This window comes from Oncorhynchus kisutch, linkage group LG24 (genome assembly GCF_002021735.2).
Source record: "Oncorhynchus kisutch isolate 150728-3 linkage group LG24, Okis_V2, whole genome shotgun sequence".
Taxonomy (NCBI): Eukaryota; Metazoa; Chordata; class Actinopteri; order Salmoniformes; family Salmonidae; genus Oncorhynchus; species Oncorhynchus kisutch.
In genome coordinates, this window is record NC_034197.2 from 23,185,154 (window position 1) to 23,205,413 (window position 20,260).

General features: G+C 45.0%; 1 protein-coding gene across 1 annotated transcript in view; it reads left to right on the top strand.

Annotated features, from left to right (window-relative positions):
- LOC109869744 (cadherin EGF LAG seven-pass G-type receptor 3-like) overlaps nucleotides 1-19,889 on the top strand; it is a 66,111-nt gene extending 46,222 nt beyond the window's left edge. Inside the window, exons 22-35 of the mRNA XM_031803927.1 lie at nucleotides 19-205; nucleotides 461-628; nucleotides 860-1,193; nucleotides 1,581-1,755; nucleotides 1,939-2,051; nucleotides 14,667-14,746; nucleotides 14,923-15,049; nucleotides 15,164-15,283; nucleotides 15,653-15,750; nucleotides 16,060-16,151; nucleotides 16,426-16,599; nucleotides 16,816-17,013; nucleotides 17,206-18,163; nucleotides 18,375-19,889. Of these exons, the coding sequence (XP_031659787.1) occupies nucleotides 19-205; nucleotides 461-628; nucleotides 860-1,193; nucleotides 1,581-1,755; nucleotides 1,939-2,051; nucleotides 14,667-14,746; nucleotides 14,923-15,049; nucleotides 15,164-15,283; nucleotides 15,653-15,750; nucleotides 16,060-16,151; nucleotides 16,426-16,599; nucleotides 16,816-17,013; nucleotides 17,206-18,163; nucleotides 18,375-18,402 (2,852 nt within the window). The 3' untranslated portion in view covers nucleotides 18,403-19,889. The remainder of the gene's footprint in view (nucleotides 1-18; nucleotides 206-460; nucleotides 629-859; nucleotides 1,194-1,580; nucleotides 1,756-1,938; nucleotides 2,052-14,666; nucleotides 14,747-14,922; nucleotides 15,050-15,163; nucleotides 15,284-15,652; nucleotides 15,751-16,059; nucleotides 16,152-16,425; nucleotides 16,600-16,815; nucleotides 17,014-17,205; nucleotides 18,164-18,374) is intronic.
- The last annotated feature ends 371 nt before the right edge of the window (nucleotides 19,890-20,260 follow it).

Below are 20,260 nucleotides of genomic sequence, written 5' to 3' on the forward strand. Positions count from 1 at the left end.
GCCTTGTGCATTTTCCAGTTTCAGCTTCACAGAACACAGCTCCTGCCCCTGTCAGTACGTTGGCCAATCAGACGGAAGACTATGCTGCAGCCAGGCATTCTGTTTCGCTACTGGAGCCGCCTGTCACCATTGTCATCATGTTGATCTATCGTAGCCTTGGAGCAGCACTCCCCCCCAAGTACCACACTGACCGACGAGGAGTCAGGTGTGTGTGTACTGTATGTGCCTGCCCTCCAGTGTCTGTCTCTCTCATGACATCTGGTTTACCAGGAGTGTGTATTTGTGACTGTTTATTTATGTTTTCATTGGACTTTTCAAAGCACAGCATTGGAATTGTGCCAAAAGTATTGTGTGTTTGGTGAATCATAAAACAGTCTTAGGGCTATTAAGTCCGTCCTACTAAATCAAATGATCTCTCTCCCTCTCCCCTCTCTTCTCTGTTACTCCTCCTCTCCGTTAGACTCCCCAGACATCCAGTGATGAACTCTCCAGTGGTCAGTGTGTCCATCTACAACAACCAGACGTTTGTCGGGGGTCCTCTGGAATCGCCCCTGCTGCTGGAGTTCCGCCTGCTGGAGACCACCAACCGCAGCAAGCCCCTGTGTGTCCAGTGGAACCACAGCAGCCCGTGAGAAGAGCTTTACATGACTTGAGGGGGCTTGTGCTCTATGGGAAATAGATACTGTCAGCTGGGAGTTGCAGTGTGTTTGATGTCGTTATCTTTCTCTCACTCAACCCATCTCTTTTCTTCATCCTGACTTTCTCCCACCCACCTTTTCTCTCCCCCTATTCGCTCCTTCTCTCTCTCACTCTGATGCTCTCTCTCTGTCTCTCTCACCCCACCCCCCTCTCTCTACAGGTTGGAGGTGGGAGGTTGCTGGACGGTGAGGGACTGCATCGTAGTATACAGGAACACGTCCCACGTGCGTTGCCAGTGTCAGAGGCTGGGCACCTTTGGTGTCCTGATGGACAGCTCCCAGAGAGAACAGCTGGAGGGGGATCTGGAGACCCTGGCCCTGGTCACCTACTTCTCCCTGTCTGTGTCCATGCTGGCCCTGCTGCTGACCGTCCTGGTGCTGTCCTGCCTCCGGGGCCTCAAGTCCAACACCCGCTCCATCCACTCCAACATGGCCGCCGCCATGCTGCTCTCTGAGCTCGTCTTCCTGCTCGGCATCAACCAGACCGAGCAGCAGGTATGTGTGGGTGGGTAGGTTACGTGTGTGTGTGTATGGGGGGGGGGGATCAGTCTGGATCATTTCCAGTCAAACTGACTGAAAGGTTTTTCTGTTTGAGTGGGTGGACAAAATGTCTGGCTGGGTGCACACTGCCTTGGTGTTCATTGGTGTTTTGCACTGTGATGCTGACCGTATAACACCAGGTTTCATACGTTCTCTCTCCCAGTAAATGTTTTCTAACTGGTCTGAAAGCCAAAGGCCTTAAACAAATTTCGGCCAAACTCACCAATAGAAGCCCAATGGGCAAATAGTCACTGAACTCGTCTACAGACCCATATGGATACATTGAAAGTTGTCATAACATAATCTCTATACATGGCTCTGACTGTCCTCTCTCTCTGTTAGTTCCTGTGTACGGTGGTGGCCATCCTGCTGCACTATTTGTTCATGGCCACGTTTGCCTGGCTGTTTGTGGAGGGGCTCCATATCTACCGCATGCAGACAGAGGCTCGCAACATCAACTACGGAGCCATGAGGTTCTACTATGCCATCGGATGGGGCGTGCCTGCCATCATCACAGGTACACACACACACACACACACACACACACACACACACACACACACACACACACACACACACACACACACACACACACACACACACACACACGCAGTTCCCTACAGAGACCTGTTTCAGAATGGATTTCACGGATACCAGTAAGAACACAAAGTGAAACACACATCTTACTCTCTGTGTTCAGGTTTGGCGGTAGGGCTGGATCCTGAGGGCTATGGAAACCCAGACTTCTGCTGGATCTCCATATATGACAAACTCATCTGGAGCTTCGCTGGACCCATCGCTATCGTCATCCTGGTACTGTCTCCCTCTCACTCTGTGTCAGTCACTTTGACTGACTGTTTGCCTCTATACCTCTAGTTCTGTGTCAGTCACTTTGTTTGCCTCTATACCTCTAGTTATGTGTCAGTCAGTTTGTTTGCCTCTATACCTCTAGGTCTGTGTCAGTCACTTTGTTTGCCTCTATACCTCTATACCTCTAGTTATGTGTCAGTCACTTTGTTTGCCTCTATACCTCTAGGTCTGTGTCAGTCACTTTGTTTGCCTCTATACCTCTAGTTCTGTGTCAGTCAGTTTGTTTGCCTCTATACCTCTAGGTCTGTGTCAGTCACTTTGTTTGCCTCTATACCTCTAGTTCTGTGTCAGTCACTTTGTTTGCCTCTATACCTCTAGTTCTGTGTCAGTCACTTTGTTTGCCTCTATACCTCTAGTTATGTGTCAGTCAGTTTGTTTGCCTCTATACCTCTAGTTCTGTGTCAGTCAGTTTGTTTGCCTCTATACCTCTAGTTCTGTGTCAGTCACTTTGTTTGCCTCTATACCTCTATACCTCTAGTTCTGTGTCAGTCACTTTGTTTGCCTCTGTACCTCTAGTTCTGTGTCAGTCACTTTGTTTGCCTCTATACCTCTAGGTCTGTGTCAGTCACTTTGTTTGCCTCTATACCTCTAGTTCTGTGTCAGTCAGTTTGTTTGCCTCTATACCTCTAGTTCTGTGTCAGTCACTTTGTTTGCCTCTATACCTCTAGTTCTGTGTCAGTCAGTTTGTTTGCCTCTATATCTCTAGTTCTGTGTCAGTCACTTTGTTTGCCTCTATACCTCTAGGTCTGTGTCAGTCACTTTGTTTGCCTCTATACCTCTAGTTCTGTGTCAGTCAGTTTGTTTGCCTCTATACCTCTAGTTCTGTGTCAGTCAGTTTGTTTGCCTCTATACCTCTAGTTCTGTGTCAGTCACTTTGCTTGCCTCTATACCTCTAGGTCTGTGTCAGTCACTTTGTTTGCCTCTATACCTCTAGGTCTGTGTCAGTCAGTTTGTTTGCCTCTATACCTCTAGTTCTGTGTCAGTCACTTTGTTTGCCTCTATACCTCTAGGTCTGTGTCAGTCAGTTTGTTTGCCTCTATACCTCTAGGTCTGTGTCAGTCACTTTGTTTGCCTCTATACCTCTAGTTCTGTGTCAGTCACTTTGTTTGCCTCTATACCTCTAGTTCTGTGTCAGTCAGTTTGTTTGCCTCTATACCTCTAGTTCTGTGTCAGTCAGTTTGTTTGCCTCTTTACCTCTATACCTCTAGTTCTGTGTCAGTCACTTTGTTTGCCTCTATACCTCTATACCTCTAGGTCTGTGTCAGTCAGTTTGTTTGCCTCTATACCTCTATACCTCTAGTTCTGTGTCAGTCAGTTTGTTTGCCTCTATACCTCTAGTTCTGTGTCAGTCAGTTTGTTTGCCTCTATACCTCTAGTTCTGTGTCAGTCACTTTGTTTGCCTCTATACCTCTAGTTATGTGTCAGTCAGTTTGTTTGCCTCTATACCTCTAGTTCTGTGTCAGTCAGTTTGTTTGCCTCTATACCTCTAGTTCTGTGTCAGTCACTTTGTTTGCCTCTATACCTCTAGTTCTGTGTCAGTCACTTTGTTTGCCTCTATACCTCTAGGTCTGTGTCAGTCAGTTTGTTTGCCTCTATACCTCTAGTTCTGTGTCAGTCACTTTGTTTGCCTCTATACCTCTAGTTCTGTGTCAGTCACTTTGTTTGCCTCTATACCTCTAGGTCTGTGTCAGTCACTTTGTTTGCCTCTATGCCTCTAGTTCTGTGTCAGTCACTTTGTTTGCCTCTATACCTCTAGTTCTGTGTCAGTCAGTTTGTTTGCCTCTATACCTCTAGTTCTGTGTCAGTCACTTTGTTTGCCTCTATGCCTCTATACCTCTAGTTCTGTGTCAGTCACTTTGTTTGCCTCTATACCTCTATACCTCTAGTTCTGTGTCAGTCAGTTTGTTTGCCTCTATACCTCTAGTTCTGTGTCAGTCACTTTGTTTGCCTCTATACCTCTATACCTCTAGTTCTGTGTCAGTCACTTTGTTTGCCTCTGTACCTCTAGTTCTGTGTCAGTCACTTTGTTTGCCTCTATACCTCTAGGTCTGTGTCAGTCACTTTGTTTGCCTCTATACCTCTAGTTCTGTGTCAGTCAGTTTGTTTGCCTCTATACCTCTAGTTCTGTGTCAGTCACTTTGTTTGCCTCTATACCTCTAGTTCTGTGTCAGTCACTTTGTTTGCCTCTATACCTCTAGGTCTGTGTCAGTCACTTTGTTTGCCTCTATACCTCTAGTTCTGTGTCAGTCACTTTGTTTGCCTCTATGCCTCTATACCTCTAGTTCTGTGTCAGTCACTTTGTTTGCCTCTATACCTCTATACCTCTAGTTCTGTGTCAGTCAGTTTGTTTGCCTCTATACCTCTAGTTCTGTGTCAGTCACTTTGTTTGCCTCTATACCTCTATACCTCTAGTTCTGTGTCAGTCACTTTGTTTGCCTCTGTACCTCTAGTTCTGTGTCAGTCACTTTGTTTGCCTCTATACCTCTAGGTCTGTGTCAGTCACTTTGTTTGCCTCTATACCTCTAGTTCTGTGTCAGTCAGTTTGTTTGCCTCTATACCTCTAGTTCTGTGTCAGTCACTTTGTTTGCCTCTATACCTCTAGTTCTGTGTCAGTCACTTTGTTTGCCTCTATACCTCTAGGTCTGTGTCAGTCACTTTGTTTGCCTCTATACCTCTAGTTCTGTGTCAGTCAGTTTGTTTGCCTCTATACCTCTAGTTCTGTGTCAGTCAGTTTGTTTGCCTCTATACCTCTAGTTCTGTGTCAGTCACTTTGCTTGCCTCTATACCTCTAGGTCTGTGTCAGTCACTTTGTTTGCCTCTATACCTCTAGGTCTGTGTCAGTCAGTTTGTTTGCCTCTATACCTCTAGTTCTGTGTCAGTCACTTTGTTTGCCTCTATACCTCTAGGTCTGTGTCAGTCAGTTTGTTTGCCTCTATACCTCTAGGTCTGTGTCAGTCACTTTGTTTGCCTCTATACCTCTAGTTCTGTGTCAGTCACTTTGTTTGCCTCTATACCTCTAGTTCTGTGTCAGTCAGTTTGTTTGCCTCTATACCTCTAGTTCTGTGTCAGTCAGTTTGTTTGCCTCTTTACCTCTATACCTCTAGTTCTGTGTCAGTCACTTTGTTTGCCTCTATACCTCTATACCTCTAGGTCTGTGTCAGTCAGTTTGTTTGCCTCTATACCTCTATACCTCTAGTTCTGTGTCAGTCAGTTTGTTTGCCTCTATACCTCTAGTTCTGTGTCAGTCAGTTTGTTTGCCTCTATACCTCTAGTTCTGTGTCAGTCACTTTGTTTGCCTCTATACCTCTAGTTATGTGTCAGTCAGTTTGTTTGCCTCTATACCTCTAGTTCTGTGTCAGTCAGTTTGTTTGCCTCTATACCTCTAGTTCTGTGTCAGTCACTTTGTTTGCCTCTATACCTCTAGTTCTGTGTCAGTCACTTTGTTTGCCTCTATACCTCTAGGTCTGTGTCAGTCAGTTTGTTTGCCTCTATACCTCTAGTTCTGTGTCAGTCACTTTGTTTGCCTCTATACCTCTAGTTCTGTGTCAGTCACTTTGTTTGCCTCTATACCTCTAGGTCTGTGTCAGTCACTTTGTTTGCCTCTATGCCTCTAGTTCTGTGTCAGTCACTTTGTTTGCCTCTATACCTCTAGTTCTGTGTCAGTCAGTTTGTTTGCCTCTATACCTCTAGTTCTGTGTCAGTCACTTTGTTTGCCTCTATGCCTCTATACCTCTAGTTCTGTGTCAGTCACTTTGTTTGCCTCTATACCTCTATACCTCTAGTTCTGTGTCAGTCAGTTTGTTTGCCTCTATACCTCTAGTTCTGTGTCAGTCACTTTGTTTGCCTCTATACCTCTATACCTCTAGTTCTGTGTCAGTCACTTTGTTTGCCTCTGTACCTCTAGTTCTGTGTCAGTCACTTTGTTTGCCTCTATACCTCTAGGTCTGTGTCAGTCACTTTGTTTGCCTCTATACCTCTAGTTCTGTGTCAGTCAGTTTGTTTGCCTCTATACCTCTAGTTCTGTGTCAGTCACTTTGTTTGCCTCTATACCTCTAGTTCTGTGTCAGTCAGTTTGTTTGCCTCTATATCTCTAGTTCTGTGTCAGTCACTTTGTTTGCCTCTATACCTCTAGGTCTGTGTCAGTCACTTTGTTTGCCTCTATACCTCTAGTTCTGTGTCAGTCAGTTTGTTTGCCTCTATACCTCTAGTTCTGTGTCAGTCACTTTGCTTGCCTCTATACCTCTAGGTCTGTGTCAGTCACTTTGTTTGCCTCTATACCTCTAGGTCTGTGTCAGTCAGTTTGTTTGCCTCTATACCTCTAGTTCTGTGTCAGTCACTTTGTTTGCCTCTATACCTCTAGGTCTGTGTCAGTCAGTTTGTTTGCCTCTATACCTCTAGGTCTGTGTCAGTCACTTTGTTTGCCTCTATACCTCTAGTTCTGTGTCAGTCACTTTGTTTGCCTCTATACCTCTAGTTCTGTGTCAGTCAGTTTGTTTGCCTCTATACCTCTAGTTCTGTGTCAGTCAGTTTGTTTGCCTCTTTACCTCTATACCTCTAGTTCTGTGTCAGTCACTTTGTTTGCCTCTATACCTCTATACCTCTAGGTCTGTGTCAGTCAGTTTGTTTGCCTCTATACCTCTATACCTCTAGTTCTGTGTCAGTCAGTTTGTTTGCCTCTATACCTCTAGTTCTGTGTCAGTCAGTTTGTTTGCCTCTATACCTCTAGTTCTGTGTCAGTCACTTTGTTTGCCTCTATACCTCTAGTTATGTGTCAGTCAGTTTGTTTGCCTCTATACCTCTAGTTCTGTGTCAGTCAGTTTGTTTGCCTCTATACCTCTAGTTCTGTGTCAGTCACTTTGTTTGCCTCTATACCTCTAGTTCTGTGTCAGTCACTTTGTTTGCCTCTATACCTCTAGGTCTGTGTCAGTCAGTTTGTTTGCCTCTATACCTCTAGTTCTGTGTCAGTCACTTTGTTTGCCTCTATACCTCTAGTTCTGTGTCAGTCACTTTGTTTGCCTCTATACCTCTAGGTCTGTGTCAGTCACTTTGTTTGCCTCTATGCCTCTAGTTCTGTGTCAGTCACTTTGTTTGCCTCTATACCTCTAGTTCTGTGTCAGTCAGTTTGTTTGCCTCTATACCTCTAGTTCTGTGTCAGTCACTTTGTTTGCCTCTATGCCTCTATACCTCTAGTTCTGTGTCAGTCACTTTGTTTGCCTCTATACCTCTATACCTCTAGTTCTGTGTCAGTCAGTTTGTTTGCCTCTATACCTCTAGTTCTGTGTCAGTCACTTTGTTTGCCTCTATACCTCTATACCTCTAGTTCTGTGTCAGTCACTTTGTTTGCCTCTGTACCTCTAGTTCTGTGTCAGTCACTTTGTTTGCCTCTATACCTCTAGGTCTGTGTCAGTCACTTTGTTTGCCTCTATACCTCTAGTTCTGTGTCAGTCAGTTTGTTTGCCTCTATACCTCTAGTTCTGTGTCAGTCACTTTGTTTGCCTCTATACCTCTAGTTCTGTGTCAGTCAGTTTGTTTGCCTCTATATCTCTAGTTCTGTGTCAGTCACTTTGTTTGCCTCTATACCTCTAGGTCTGTGTCAGTCACTTTGTTTGCCTCTATACCTCTAGTTCTGTGTCAGTCAGTTTGTTTGCCTCTATACCTCTAGTTCTGTGTCAGTCAGTTTGTTTGCCTCTATACCTCTAGTTCTGTGTCAGTCACTTTGCTTGCCTCTATACCTCTAGGTCTGTGTCAGTCACTTTGTTTGCCTCTATACCTCTAGGTCTGTGTCAGTCAGTTTGTTTGCCTCTATACCTCTAGTTCTGTGTCAGTCACTTTGTTTGCCTCTATACCTCTAGGTCTGTGTCAGTCAGTTTGTTTGCCTCTATACCTCTAGGTCTGTGTCAGTCACTTTGTTTGCCTCTATACCTCTAGTTCTGTGTCAGTCACTTTGTTTGCCTCTATACCTCTAGTTCTGTGTCAGTCAGTTTGTTTGCCTCTATACCTCTAGTTCTGTGTCAGTCAGTTTGTTTGCCTCTTTACCTCTATACCTCTAGTTCTGTGTCAGTCACTTTGTTTGCCTCTATACCTCTATACCTCTAGGTCTGTGTCAGTCAGTTTGTTTGCCTCTATACCTCTATACCTCTAGTTCTGTGTCAGTCAGTTTGTTTGCCTCTATACCTCTAGTTCTGTGTCAGTCAGTTTGTTTGCCTCTATACCTCTAGTTCTGTGTCAGTCACTTTGTTTGCCTCTATACCTCTAGTTATGTGTCAGTCAGTTTGTTTGCCTCTATACCTCTAGTTCTGTGTCAGTCAGTTTGTTTGCCTCTATACCTCTAGTTCTGTGTCAGTCACTTTGTTTGCCTCTATACCTCTAGTTCTGTGTCAGTCACTTTGTTTGCCTCTATACCTCTAGGTCTGTGTCAGTCAGTTTGTTTGCCTCTATACCTCTAGTTCTGTGTCAGTCACTTTGTTTGCCTCTATACCTCTAGTTCTGTGTCAGTCACTTTGTTTGCCTCTATACCTCTAGGTCTGTGTCAGTCACTTTGTTTGCCTCTATGCCTCTAGTTCTGTGTCAGTCACTTTGTTTGCCTCTATACCTCTAGTTCTGTGTCAGTCAGTTTGTTTGCCTCTATACCTCTAGTTCTGTGTCAGTCACTTTGTTTGCCTCTATGCCTCTATACCTCTAGTTCTGTGTCAGTCACTTTGTTTGCCTCTATACCTCTATACCTCTAGTTCTGTGTCAGTCACTTTGTTTGCCTCTATACCTCTATACCTCTAGTTCTGTGTCAGTCACTTTGTTTGCCTCTATACCTCTAGTTCTGTGTCAGTCACTTTGTTTGCCTCTATTCCTCTAGTTCTGTGTCAGTCACTTTGTTTGCCTCTATACCTCTATACCTCTTGTTCTGTGTCAGTCACTTTGTTTGCCTCTATACCTCTAGTTCTGTGTCAGTCAGTTTGTTTGCCTCTATACCTCTAGTTATGTGTCAGTCACTTTGTTTGCCTCTATGCCTCTATACCTCTAGTTCTGTGTCAGTCACTTTGTTTGCCTCTATACCTCTATACCTCTAGTTCTGTGTCAGTCACTTTGTTTGCCTCTATACCTCTAGTTCTGTGTCAGTCAGTTTGTTTGCCTCTATACCTCTAGTTCTGTGTCAGTCACTTTGTTTGCCTCTATGCCTCTATACCTCTAGTTCTGTGTCAGTCACTTTGTTTGCCTCTATACCTCTAGTTCTGTGTCAGTCACTTTGTTTGCCTCTATACCTCTAGTTCTGTGTCAGTCAGTTTGTTTGCCTCTATACCTCTAGTTCTGTGTCAGTCAGTTTGTTTGCCTCTATACCTCTATACCTCTAGTTCTGTGTCAGTCAGTTTGTTTGCCTCTATACCTCTAGTTCTGTGTCAGTCACTTTGTTTGCCTCTATGCCTCTATACCTCTAGTTCTGTGTCAGTCACTTTGTTTGCCTCTATACATCTATACCTCTAGTTCTGTGTCAGTCACTTTGTTTGCCTCTATACCTCTAGTTCTGTGTCAGTCAGTTTGTTTGCCTCTATACCTCTATACCTCTAGGTCTGTGTCAGTCACTTTGTTTGCCTCTATACCTCTAGTTCTGTGTCAGTCACTTTGTCTGCCTCTATACCTCTAGTTCTGTGTCAGTCACTTTGTTTGCCTCTATACCTCTAGTTATGTGTCAGTCACTTTGTTTGCCTCTATACCTCTAGTTCTGTGTCAGTCACTTTGTTTGCCTCTATACCTCTAGTTCTGTGTCAGTCACTTTGTTTGCCTCTATACCTCTAGTTATGTGTCAGTCACTTTGTTTGCCTCTATACCTCTAGTTCTGTGTCAGTCACTTTGTTTGCCTCTATACCTCTATACCTCTAGTTCTGTGTCAGTCAGTTTGTTTGCCTCTATACCTCTAGTTCTGTGTCAGTCATTTTGTTTGCCTCTATACCTCTAGTTCTGTGTCAGTCACTTTGTTTGCCTCTATACCTCTAGTTCTGTGTCAGTCACTTTGTTTGCCTCTATACCTCTAGGTCTGTTTCAGTCAGTTTGTTTGCCTCTATACCTCTAGTTCTGTGTCAGTCACTTTGTTTGCCTCTATACCTCTAGGTCTGTGTCAGTCAGTTTGTTTGCCTCTATACCTCTAGGTCTGTGTCAGTCACTTTGTTTGCCTCTATACCTCTAGTTCTGTGTCAGTCACTTTGTTTGCCTCTATACCTCTAGTTCTGTGTCAGTCAGTTTGTTTGCCTCTATACCTCTAGTTCTGTGTCAGTCAGTTTGTTTGCCTCTATACCTCTATACCTCTAGGTCTGTGTCAGTCACTTTGTTTGCCTCTATACCTCTAGTTATGTGTCAGTCACTTTGTTTGCCTCTATGCCTCTATACCTCTAGTTCTGTGTCAGTCACTTTGTTTGCCTCTATACCTCTATACCTCTAGTTCTGTGTCAGTCACTTTGTTTGCCTCTATACCTCTAGTTCTGTGTCAGTCACTTTGTCTGCCTCTATACCTCTAGTTCTGTGTCAGTCACTTTGTTTGCCTCTATACCTCTAGTTATGTGTCAGTCACTTTGTTTGCCTCTATACCTCTAGGTCTGTGTCAGTCAGTTTGTTTGCCTCTATACCTCTAGTTCTGTGTCAGTCACTTTGTTTGCCTCTATACCTCTAGGTCTGTGTCAGTCACTTTGTTTGCCTCTATACCTCTAGTTCTGTGTCAGTCACTTTGTTTTCCTCTATACCTCTAGGTCTGTGTCAGTCACTTTGTTTGCCTCTATACCTCTAGTTCTGTGTCAGTCACTTTGTTTGCCTCTATACCTCTAGTTCTGTGTCAGTCACTTTGTTTGCCTCTATACCTCTAGGTCTGTGTCAGTCACTTTGTTTGCCTCTATACCTCTAGTTCTGTGTTAGTCACTTTGTTTGCCTCTATACCTCTAGTTCTGTGTCAGTCACTTTGTTTGCCTCTATGCCTCTAGTTCTGTGTCAGTCACTTTGTTTGCCTCTATACCTCTATACCTCTAGGTCTGTGTCAGTCACTTTGTTTGCCTCTATACCTCTAGTTATGTGTCAGTCACTTTGTTTGCCTCTATACCTCTAGTTCTGTGTCAGTCACTTTGTTTGCCTCTATACCTCTAGGTCTGTGTCAGTCACTTTGTTTGCCTCTATACCTCTAGTTCTGTGTCAGTCACTTTGTTTGCCTCTATACCTCTAGTTCTGTGTCAGTCACTTTGTTTGCCTCTATACCTCTAGTTCTGTGTCAGTCACTTTGTTTGCCTCTATACCTCTATACCTCTAGTTCTGTGTCAATCAGTTTGTTTGCCTCTATACCTCTAGTTCTGTGTCAGTCACTTTGTTTGCCTCTATACCTCTAGTTCTGTGTCAGTCACTTTGTTTGCCTCTATACCTCTAGTTCTGTGTCAGTCACTTTGTTTGCCTCTATACCTCTAGGTCTGTGTCAGTCAGTTTGTTTGCCTCTATACCTCTAGTTCTGTGTCAGTCACTTTGTTTGCCTCTATACCTCTAGGTCTGTGTCAGTCACTTTGTTTGCCTCTATACCTCTAGGTCTGTGTCAGTCACTTTGTTTGCCTCTATACCTCTAGTTCTGTGTCAGTCACTTTGTTTGCCTCTATACCTCTAGTTCTGTGTCAGTCAGTTTGTTTGCCTCTATACCTCTAGTTCTGTGTCAGTCAGTTTGTTTGCCTCTATACCTCTATACCTCTAGTTCTGTGTCAGTCAGTTTGTTTGCCTCTATACCTCTATACATCTAGGTCTGTGTCAGTCAGTTTCTTTGCCTCTATACCTCTATACCTCTAGTTCTGTGTCAGTCACTTTGTTTGCCTCTATACCTCTAGTTCTGTGTCAGTCAATTTGTTTGCCTCTATACCTCTAGTTATGTGTCAGTCACTTTGTTTGCCTCTATACCTCTAGTTATGTGTCAGTCACTTTGTTTGCCTCTATACCTCTAGTTCTGTGTCAGTCACTTTGTTTGCCTCTATACCTCTAGTTCTGTGTCAGTCACTTTGTTTGCCTCTATACCTCTAGTTATGTGTCAGTCACTTTGTTTGCCTCTATGCCTCTATACCTCTAGTTCTGTGTCAGTCACTTTGTTTGCCTCTATACCTCTATACCTCTAGTTCTGTGTCAGTCAGTTTGTTTGCCTCTATACCTCTATACCTCTAGTTCTGTGTCAGTCACTTTGTTTGCCTCTATACCTCTAGTTCTGTGTCAGTCACTTTGTTTGCCTCTATACCTCTAGTTCTGTGTCAGTCAGTTTGTTTGCCTCTATACCTCTAGTTCTGTGTCAGTCAGTTTGTTTGCCTCTATACCTCTATACCTCTAGTTCTGTGTCAGTCAGTTTGTTTGCCTCTATACCTCTAGTTCTGTGTCAGTCACTTTGTTTGCCTCTATGCCTCTATACCTCTAGTTCTGTGTCAGTCACTTTGTTTGCCTCTATACATCTATACCTCTAGTTCTGTGTCAGTCACTTTGTTTGCCTCTATACCTCTATACCTCTAGTTCTGTGTCAGTCACTTTGTTTGCCTCTATACCTCTAGTTCTGTGTCAGTCACTTTGTTTGCCTCTATACCTCTAGTTCTGTGTCAGTCAGTTTGTTTGCCTCTATACCTCTAGTTCTGTGTCAGTCAGTTTGTTTGCCTCTATACCTCTAGTTCTGTGTCAGTCACTTTGTTTGCCTCTATACCTCTATACCTCTAGGTCTGTGTCAGTCACTTTGTTTGCCTCTATACCTCTAGTTATGTGTCAGTCACTTTGTTTGCCTCTATGCCTCTATACCTCTAGTTCTGTGTCAGTCACTTTGTTTGCCTCTATACCTCTATACCTCTAGTTCTGTGTCAGTCACTTTGTTTGCCTCTATACCTCTAGTTCTGTGTCAGTCACTTTGTCTGCCTCTATACCTCTAGTTCTGTGTCAGTCACTTTGTTTGCCTCTATACCTCTAGTTATGTGTCAGTCACTTTGTTTGCCTCTATACCTCTAGGTCTGTGTCAGTCAGTTTGTTTGCCTCTATACCTCTAGTTCTGTGTCAGTCACTTTGTTTGCCTCTATACCTCTAGGTCTGTGTCAGTCACTTTGTTTGCCTCTATACCTCTAGTTCTGTGTCAGTCACTTTGTTTGCCTCTATACCTCTAAGTCTGTGTCAGTCACTTTGTTTGCCTCTATACCTCTAGTTCTGTGTCAGTCACTTTGTTTGCCTCTATACCTCTAGGTCTGTGTCAGTCACTTTGTTTGCCTCTATACCTCTAGTTCTGTGTCAGTCACTTTGTTTGCCTCTATGCCTCTAGTTCTGTGTCAGTCACTTTGTTTGCCTCTATACCTCTATACCTCTAGGTCTGTGTCAGTCACTTCGTTTGCCTCTATACCTCTAGTTATGTGTCAGTCACTTTGTTTGCCTCTATACCTCTAGTTCTGTGTCAGTCACTTTGTTTGCCTCTGTACCTCTAGGTCTGTGTCAGTCACTTTGTTTGCCTCTATACCTCTAGTTATGTGTCAGTCACTTTGTTTGCCTCTATACCTCTAGTTCTGTGTCAGTCACTTTGTTTGCCTCTATACCTCTATACCTCTAGTTCTGTGTCAGTCAGTTTGTTTGCCTCTATACCTCTAGTTCTGTGTCAGTCACTTTGTTTGCCTCTATACCTCTAGTTCTGTGTCAGTCACTTTGTTTGCCTCTATACCTCTAGTTCTGTGTCAGTCACTTTGTTTGCCTCTATACCTCTAGGTCTGTTTCAGTCAGTTTGTTTGCCTCTATACCTCTAGGTCTGTTTCAGTCACTTTGTTTGCCTCTGTACCTCTAGGTCTGTGTCAGTCACTTTGTTTGCCTCTATACCTCTAGTTATGTGTCAGTCACTTTGTTTGCCTCTATACCTCTAGTTCTGTGTCAGTCACTTTGTTTGCCTCTATACCTCTATACCTCTAGTTCTGTGTCAGTCAGTTTGTTTGCCTCTATACCTCTAGTTCTGTGTCAGTCACTTTGTTTGCCTCTATACCTCTAGTTCTGTGTCAGTCACTTTGTTTGCCTCTATACCTCTAGTTCTGTGTCAGTCACTTTGTTTGCCTCTATACCTCTAGGTCTGTTTCAGTCAGTTTGTTTGCCTCTATACCTCTAGTTCTGTGTCAGTCACTTTGTTTGCCTCTATACCTCTAGGTCTGTGTCAGTCAGTTTGTTTGCCTCTATACCTCTAGGTCTGTGTCAGTCACTTTGTTTGCCTCTATACCTCTAGTTCTGTGTCAGTCACTTTGTTTGCCTCTATACCTCTAGTTCTGTGTCAGTCAGTTTGTTTGCCTCTATACCTCTATACCTCTAGGTCTGTGTCAGTCACTTTGTTTGCCTCTATACCTCTAGTTATGTGTCAGTCACTTTGTTTGCCTCTATGCCTCTATACCTCTAGTTCTGTGTCAGTCACTTTGTTTGCCTCTATACCTCTATACCTCTAGTTCTGTGTCAGTCACTTTGTTTGCCTCTATACCTCTAGTTCTGTGTCAGTCACTTTGTTTGCCTCTATACCTCTAGTTCTGTGTCAGTCAGTTTGTTTGCCTCATTGCTGTCTCTTTGTTGCAGATGAATGGTGGGATGTTTCTGCTTGTGGCTCGCATGTCCTGCAACCCCTCCCAGAAAGAGACCAAGAAACTACCTGTCATGTGAGTATCCCAGAGAGGTTGAACATATTACATATACATGTCCGGGTTCTACAGTAGAGCTTTACATCCAGCCATTAAAGCTCTTTTGATAAAGAACCTCTCTGTCTCTTCACTGTTTGACAAGCTCTCTCTCTCTTTTCCTCTCTATTCTTTTCCTTTTCCTTCTGTCTCTCCAGAGCCACTATACGCGGTGCCATCCTCCTGCTGCTCCTGGCCACCTCTACGTGGTTCTTTGGGCTGATGGCTGTCAACAACAGCATTCTGGCCTTCCACTATATCTTCATTGTACTATGCTTACTGCAGGTACTGACCCTGTCTGGTGTGTGTGTGTGTGTGTGTTATTAGACTGTGTGAGTTGCTTTATAGTCCTGGTGAGTACTTTGTGGTGTGTTAATGTATACATTCCCCTCCTCCCAGGGTCTTGCCATGTTCCTGGTATTCACGGTGCTGAACGCGGAGGTGCAGGAGGTCTGGAAGTTGTCATGTCTGGGCAAGAAGAGCCCCGACGAGGACGCACCTAGAGCCCCACAGATCCCTGTGAGCATGCCCCCCCCTCACACACACACAGCCCACTACACCAACAAGGAACCCATCTACCCACCCATCCACTGTACATCATCTGGCCCCATTCTACCACACACATCACCCCCCCCCCCCCCCCCCAATCCAAATCAGCACACCCTAGTCTTCCCTTAACATGATCCCCTCAGGGCTCTTCACTTGACCCACATTCCACAATGCACTGTGCTTAGCCTGCTGTCTTTACAATTGTTCTCTGCCACTGACTCATCTGGGGAATGATTGTTGCTGTTTGCTCTGACTAATTCTGACTCAACTAGCGCAAGAATGTTGATGTGTGCTCTAGTCCTGAATGTATTTTTCAATACGTGTGTGTTTTGTGTCAAGGGTCAGAACCCCTACAACAATGCATCGTTGCTGGAGCAGAGCGGGCTGCACCGCATCACCCTCGGGGCTTCCACCATCTCCTCTGTCAGCAGCGCTCGGTCAGTAAGCCATCTGAGATGCACAGGATCTGTGAGACTGAAATATGAAGTTGCAGTTTCCCAGACACAGATTCAGCTTAGTCCTGGGCTAAAAGCTATTTCAATGGAGATTCTCCATCAACCATGCTTTTAAGTCCAGGCTCAGTCAGAGTCTGGGAAACCGGCTCATGGTGTACATGTACTGCAGACTTCCACTGTTTGTAAATAAGGTTTATATGGAGCCTGGTTAATGTAGTGACCAGTCTAGTGTCTCAGTTTGTGTGATGTCATGTGTAAATGCTCTGGTTAACACCTCCTCTCCTCCCACAGAGAGAACCTGCTGGCCCGCCAGACCTTGGAACACAATCTGGGACATACTGGAGCTACAGACCTGGACGTGGCTATGTTCCATAGAGACAGAGGTACCCACTGGTACACACACACACACATATGCGCACAAACAAACACACACGCAGGCAGTCTTGCCCACGTGTGCACACATGCATTGTAATAGAAATACACACATTCATAAACACTCAACTAGGGTTTTATTGCACTGTATACAATACACTTAAAATCATAACAAATGTACATTACCACTTTTAAGTTTTTATTGGTGACTGACTGATAACTGGTTCTATAACCACGCTCTCTCTCTCTCTTGCTCCCTCCCTCTCGTTATATCTTTCCTCTCAGGTGAGGACTCAGACACAGACTCAGATGTCTCTTTGGAAGGGGAACGTAGTCTCTCCATCCCCTCCTCCGAGAGTGAGGACAACGTTCGTCTCCGTGGACGCATCCAGCGGCGTTTCAAACGCACCAATCACAGCGAGCGGCTGCTCACAGAGCCCACCCACAATAGCACCAAAGGTACACACAGACGCTAAGAAAATGTCAGACTGATAGAATCATAGATTCACAAATGAATACATACAGATGTTATAAATGTCAGAAACCGATATCCATAAATCAATAAAAATCCTTATCCATTTACATGTCACTTCTACAAAACATTATCTCATATTGGATACAGTTGTGATTTATTTTGAATTGTTGGCCATTGGCGATTATCCATCTTTGTGTCAGACCTGGATGGCAATGACCTGCTCTCCTATTGGCCAGCGCTGGAGGAGTGCGAGGTCCACTCCCTGCAGAAGTGGGGCTCAGAGCGCCGCCTAGGGGCTGACTACAGCAAGGATGGCTCCAACAACAACCAGCCTGACGCAGCGCTGACCAGCGGGGACGAGAACGGACTGACAGGACAGCCCAGCCGCCACCGCAAGGGTGAGTCACAACCTCAGTTGGACCAGATGATACTATTTTGGTCTGTGGGGGTATCAATGGTTGACTTTGGAGTGCTGATGACCGGCATTTATTACCAATGGGTTCCACATACAGATTCATGTAGACTCAAAGGCCAAAATACATACACATGATTAACCTTTTCTCTCTTCTCATCTCTCCCTGCTGTCTCAGGCATCCTGAAGAACCGTATTGGCTGTCCGCCGGCCCTGCAGGGTCTCTCCACCATGGGCCGGGTCCCCAGCGATCTCTCCTGGTACCGCACCTCCACCCTGGGCCACAGGGGCGTCCCGGCAGCCTCCTACGGCCGCATGTACAGTGGGACAGGCTCCCTGTCTGGCACGGGCTCCTTGTCCCAGCCTGCCTCACGCTACTCTTCCAGGGAGCACCTGGACTCTCTGGCTCGCCGACAGTTCTCCAGAGACCCCCTGGGCCGCCAGGCTGGAGGAGGGTCCCAGAACCGCCTGGACCGCCAGGGCTCCCGGGACAACCTGGACCTGCTCCCCCGCCGCCGTGAGCCGGGCCTGGACAGAGCCTCCAGGGAGAACCTGAGCAGCTCCAGAGACAGGCTGGACATCCAGCAGCACAGCGCCCATGCCTCCCAGGAGGACTTGAGTGGGAATGGAGGTGTGGAGCCGAGTCTGGGGGGGTCGCGCTCCCAGCTCAACAACCTGATGCAACGCCAGGCCTCCTCTCGTGAACACCTGGGAGGAGCGCTAATGAGCAGCCACTCCCGCCAGCAGCTGGAGGGCAATGGGGGCGGTGGGGGGACTCAGACCCAGCCCTGCAGGGAGTGGCTGCGCACACTGCCCCCGCGTCAGCCCTCGCACCCTGACCAGCCCCCACCCTCCCCCCCTCCACCCCCAATCAGCGAGGAACCCCAGGAATCCCCCCTACCCCGTCGCGGCCGGCTGGACTCTGCTCCCCCATGTAGGTACCCCCTCCCTGCCCTCGGCGCACCCCCCAGCCGCCACCCGTCCAGTGAGCACCTGGACATCCTGTCCTCCATCTTGGCCTCCTTCAGCTCATCTGTGCTCACGCCCCCAGACCCCTCATCTGCACAGGGACCCTCCCCCTCCCCGCCCCACTCCGCCACCTCCCACAGCATCTCTGAGGTTTCCCCAGACTCTGAGTAAGTCCTAAACTCAATCACTCACTCACCTTCATCTACCTGCTTCCTTTTCTCTTCACACTCCTGCTCTGCTCTCTTTATCCTCATGCATCCCTCTTTTTGGTCCCCATCAAAGATGTGGTGATTTGGATTCTAAATGTGTCATAGCCTACATATCTGGAGATTTATGTAGCATTAATAACAATCATGTTCTTTTCTCTTGCCTCTTCAGAGTCAACAGAAGTGAAGGACAGTCTTGATGACACTCTCCAAATCCCACAATGCATGTCTAGTGGAGTGACCAAGGACTGCGCGGGGGTAGGGCAGAGGTCAAGGAGCCCCTGGACTGCTGAAGCACTTTGGGATACTGGAGGATATGTGTTGAAGGAAGGCAGAGACAGTGAGAGGGAGTTTGGAGGTGCTGGGTTGGTGCTGCTGTTAAGTATTTTCGGTCACAAGTAGCAACCAGTATGGGGAGGAGGGCTATATGATTGAAACAGAGGCTACCTCAGCCACTACGTTTTAACATTCTTCGATCCTCAGATTTCAACATGAACACAAAGATCGGAATCGATCTGCTAAGAAAAAGATGAACCTGTAGATAACATTTTTATACATTTTGTATCTTTTTCAACAGAGATGAAGAAGAAAAAATCTCTTGTGATGTTTTGGAAGATTGTGTCCATGTGTGGTTGTGAAGGAGATGTGAATGGAATCTGTTTCTATGGGCGATAGTCCTAATTCAATCCCAAATTCCACTACCATTATCCCGAAACCTTTCCTCAAACCTGTCAACTATGTTTATAAAACTAGGGACTGGGGTTGGTTAGTGTTGATTGGATGAGATTACAAGACGTGATAGGATGAGGAAGATGTTGGGGGCGGGTGATTGTAAATAGGAAGGAATTCTAGGAAAGCGGGTTTTGATAGAACAAATGATTGTGAACAAGAAAGAAAGCAGATATACTTTTATATTTGCAAGGCTTGATGATGGCTTGATTATCTCCTCATTCTTTAGACATAATTGTTCTGTTAATCCAAGACCCACTGCATTTGAATGTCGAACATCTATTCTACAGCATCATATAGCTCTCTGTGCTACTATAAATCACAAACAAAACATATCAGCCAAAACAAAGTATTATATCAGACATGGTTCCGTATCTAATGGTTTCTCTGCCTGAGGATATGTGGTCCATTTATGTGTAGAATATCTCTTTTCAATGACCTGCTGTAATATCATTTCATGTCTTTGGTGATATGTTATTATAAATGTGACACTATAATTGCCAAAAATGTCCCCAGGGGTACCCCCAATATCCATCCTTACCCATGTTCCATCTATGTTTAGCTGCTCCAGTTATTTAGCTACTGGCCAGTTATTTTTTCACAGGATTTATTATTGCATTACCTTTAACTTGTACAGACATAAGATTTTATTTTATTTATGACGATCATATTTCTTACTTTGTAATTTTGTGTGAGAGGATGTAATGTTTCCTATGGCCTGACTCTCCCACTGTGACAAAATGCGTTGAGAGAAAAGAGAGTGAGATGACAAGAGAAAAGACAATGATGTGATGATGAAGGGATAGAGAGAGGACGGGGGATTGTCTTTGTCAGTTACTTTATTCTGGGGTATGTGCTATCCAGTCAGCATAGGGGGAATTTGAAACGGCTGCTCCTCATTTACCATGGAAACCATACAAGAGAAATGTTGCACATTAAAAAAAAGAACTATTCCTAACGAGATGTGTTTTCTGTGAGTGACATTCCCTGATGAAAACAAGTGTTAGCAGAGACCAGTTTTGACAGTTTGTTTCCGGAGGCTCTTCTCTCTCAGGTATTTTTATGTGCCAGGTGTCTTTTCATATTCAGAGATATCCCCCAGCCCATTACAACAAAACTCCCCCTGATTCTGAGCAGCAATGAAAAGGAATACTAAAACAAAAATCACAAAGACCTGAAACTGTCAAACTGAAAATAAGAAAATAAGAGCAATAAAAATGTAAAAAGCAACAAACGTCAAATGATTTGATCGTGATCCTCAATGTCCTTGCTACTAGAGGACAGTCGTACCTCTTCCCCCATCTTCTTCAGCTTAGCCTGATAGTATCT